This window comes from Cyprinodon variegatus, unplaced genomic scaffold (assembly GCF_000732505.1).
Source record: "Cyprinodon variegatus isolate N-32 unplaced genomic scaffold, C_variegatus-1.0 Scaffold1398, whole genome shotgun sequence".
Lineage (NCBI taxonomy): Eukaryota > Metazoa > Chordata > Actinopteri > Cyprinodontiformes > Cyprinodontidae > Cyprinodon > Cyprinodon variegatus.
The window spans coordinates 98121-100857 of record NW_015151851.1 but is presented as its reverse complement, the minus strand read 5'-3'; the positions used below and the strand labels follow the sequence as shown (position 1 = coordinate 100857).

The 2737-nt window shown below is 35.9% G+C and overlaps 1 protein-coding gene across 1 annotated transcript in view; it reads right to left on the bottom strand.

Annotated features, from left to right (window-relative positions):
- The window catches only part of LOC107103219 (urokinase plasminogen activator surface receptor-like), an 11593-nt gene that overhangs the window by 7690 nt on the left and 1166 nt on the right, over nucleotides 1-2737 (bottom strand). Inside the window, exon 2 of the mRNA XM_015402794.1 lies at nucleotides 711-854. Within this exon, the coding sequence (XP_015258280.1) occupies nucleotides 711-854 (144 nt within the window). The remainder of the gene's footprint in view (nucleotides 1-710; nucleotides 855-2737) is intronic.

Below are 2737 nucleotides of genomic sequence, written 5' to 3'. Positions count from 1 at the left end.
CTTTTATCCACAACTAACATTTTTCTGAAGATTATAATGAAGCTCTTACCTGTTGCCTTGACACAGTAGTTTTCATCATCTACACAAATAAGAGTATTATTGCAACTTTGTCCATCACAGAAGTAGCACTTTTTGCCATTTGGAGGGGGATTAGAAGAAACAGCTAAGAAACAAAGATAGTTCAGCCAATGAAAAGAAATTCGGGACTAAAATTATACAATCAGTCAATATTTCAATACGTTTTTAATCTCTTCCTATATTTATTTCTTAAAGTATGGAGTTATTTATGTATTTTTATTCATTTTTATTATTATTTATTATTATTTTTTATTTAAGAAAAAAAGCAAACTGCAAAGAAAAATAATTTTGAAAATAAAATAAGGAGATCTGTAAGGGGTGATTTGGTGACTTCAAGATTAACAGCACCTCGCCTGGAATACTGAACAAGATGGATGCCAGCTATCTGTCCAGCTCCACAGCAGACTTTTAACCCCACTCAAACAATATTTGCTAATAAAAATGTATTTTTGAGAGAGCTTTTCCCCCTTGGAAATAATTTTCCAAATGTCATTTTATCTTTAATTTATTCTATGACAAAGTATTTTCTCTCAAGACTTCTTCAATCTCAGATAACATGAGTTGTTTCTATCAATATGAAAATGCTGCAAAGTACTGCAAAGTTTCCAAACAAATAACGAGGGAAATTTTACCTGGATAGTTTGTGTTGCAGAGATTTGTTGAGCAGCAGGTGGTTTTCAGCACACTTCTGGCTGTTCCCAGGTTGAGGGATCCATCAACACACCCTTCAGGCACACCACAACCTTTGGCATTTTCCTCACTAAGCTTACTACTACCTATACGCAGAGAACACATAATTTAAAAAGTGGTGGAAATAAATAAAGGACCACTATCAAATAGAAATTACATAATTATGTACCTTGAAAGACAGCAGTTGTCAATGCTATGCACCGATTACTCTGTGTGGCACAGGTAGCTGTTCCCTCCGTGCAATTCCCAGAGGAATCTGGTATACACTGATAACAGTTCAGGGCGTCAGCTAATTAAAAAAAGGAGAAAGTATAATTTTATTCTTAGTTTTGTATTAAATAAACTGTGTTACTGCAATATTTCTAAATGTCAAAGTGCAAGTCTTAAAAATGACAAAAAAGGGGTTAATTACAGAGTAGAAGGAAGATAATTGGTAACAAAAATAATCTTAACAATGTAACCACAAATAAGATAAATCATTTTGTTTCGTATCAGGAGAAAGGGGAAGGAAGGATGTTGAAACCAACTTAAAAATGAAACTAGCAAATTCAGCAAATGTTTTTAAAAAATATCAAGAACTTGCCTTTTTGGTAAAACAAGAACCCAAGAACCAATGTGAAGAGAAGCATCTTGCTGCTGGTACACAAGTCAGTTATACCTATCTCTCTAAAGAAGACACAAATATGTGTGTGTGTCTGTTTAAATATGAAGTTATTCAGGAGGGGCCTGTCCCTCAGTTTTAGACCACGCCTTTCCTCCTTCAGCGTAGGTGACATACTTGAAACTGAAAACATCTTCATAGATCATTTAAGCTCCTATGAATTTAGGCACGCAGGTCATTCTGAGGCCCTGGGCAGATTTGATTGAAATTGCAACACTCTAAGGCAGAAATCTGATTGGACAAAAAATATAGCAACTAAATAGATGTAATGGAAGCAGCGCAGCCAATAGAGATGCAATAAAATTAAGAGGAATTAATTGTTTGAAATAAATTAATACATTCGGATAGAAGAAAATTAAAGTCTAGATTATGGATGTTGTTTAGTAATACTGATTGAGGCCAGCAGTGAACGGCTTGAAGGCCCTGAACACCCACCACTGGTGTGTGAATGAAGGGAGCCTTGATTTCAATAACACATATTCTCATTTAGAGCTACAGAACTAAAAAAAATATTGACCGGATCACTTCTAACGGATTGAATTGTGCTGATCAGAGCAGGACTGGCAAGCTGACCAGAGGGCAAACAACAGTACAGATCAGTGATTTAAATGCCTGGACTTAGGTGGATGTTGAAGGAACTAGCTTTAGAGGCTTTTAGGTGAAGTTGACTGAGACAAGCGAACTTTACCTTTTAGTTTACCTATAGCAGCATAACTATAAAGATAGCTCTGGATAACCTGAGCCACTCTAACTATAAGCTTTATCAAAAAGGAAAGTTTTAATCCTAACCTTAAAAGTAGACAGGGTGTCTGCCTCACAGACTAAAACTGGTAGTTGGTTTACAGGAGAGGAGCCTGATAACCAAAAGATTTGCCTCCCATTCTACTTTTAGAAATTCTAGGAACCACTAGTAAACCTGCAGATTGAGAGCGAGGTGCTCTGTTAGGGACATAAGGAACAATCATATCTCTGATATATAATGGAGCTTAGCCATTTAAAGCTTTATATGTGAGAAGGAAGATTTTAAATTCTATTCTTGATTTAACAGGAAGCCAATAAAGAGAAGCCAGGATAGGCGAGATATGATCTCTCTTTTTAATTTTCATCAGAACTCTGGCTGCAGCATTTTGGATCAGCTGAAGGCTTTCAACTACAGTTTGTGGACTTCCTGATAGGCAAGAAATACAATAGTCCAGCCTTGAATTAACAAATGCATGGACTAGTTTCTCAGCATCACCCCTGGACAGGATCTAATTTTTGCAATATTCCGCAGATGTAAGAAGGAAATTCTAGAAACCTCTTTAATAT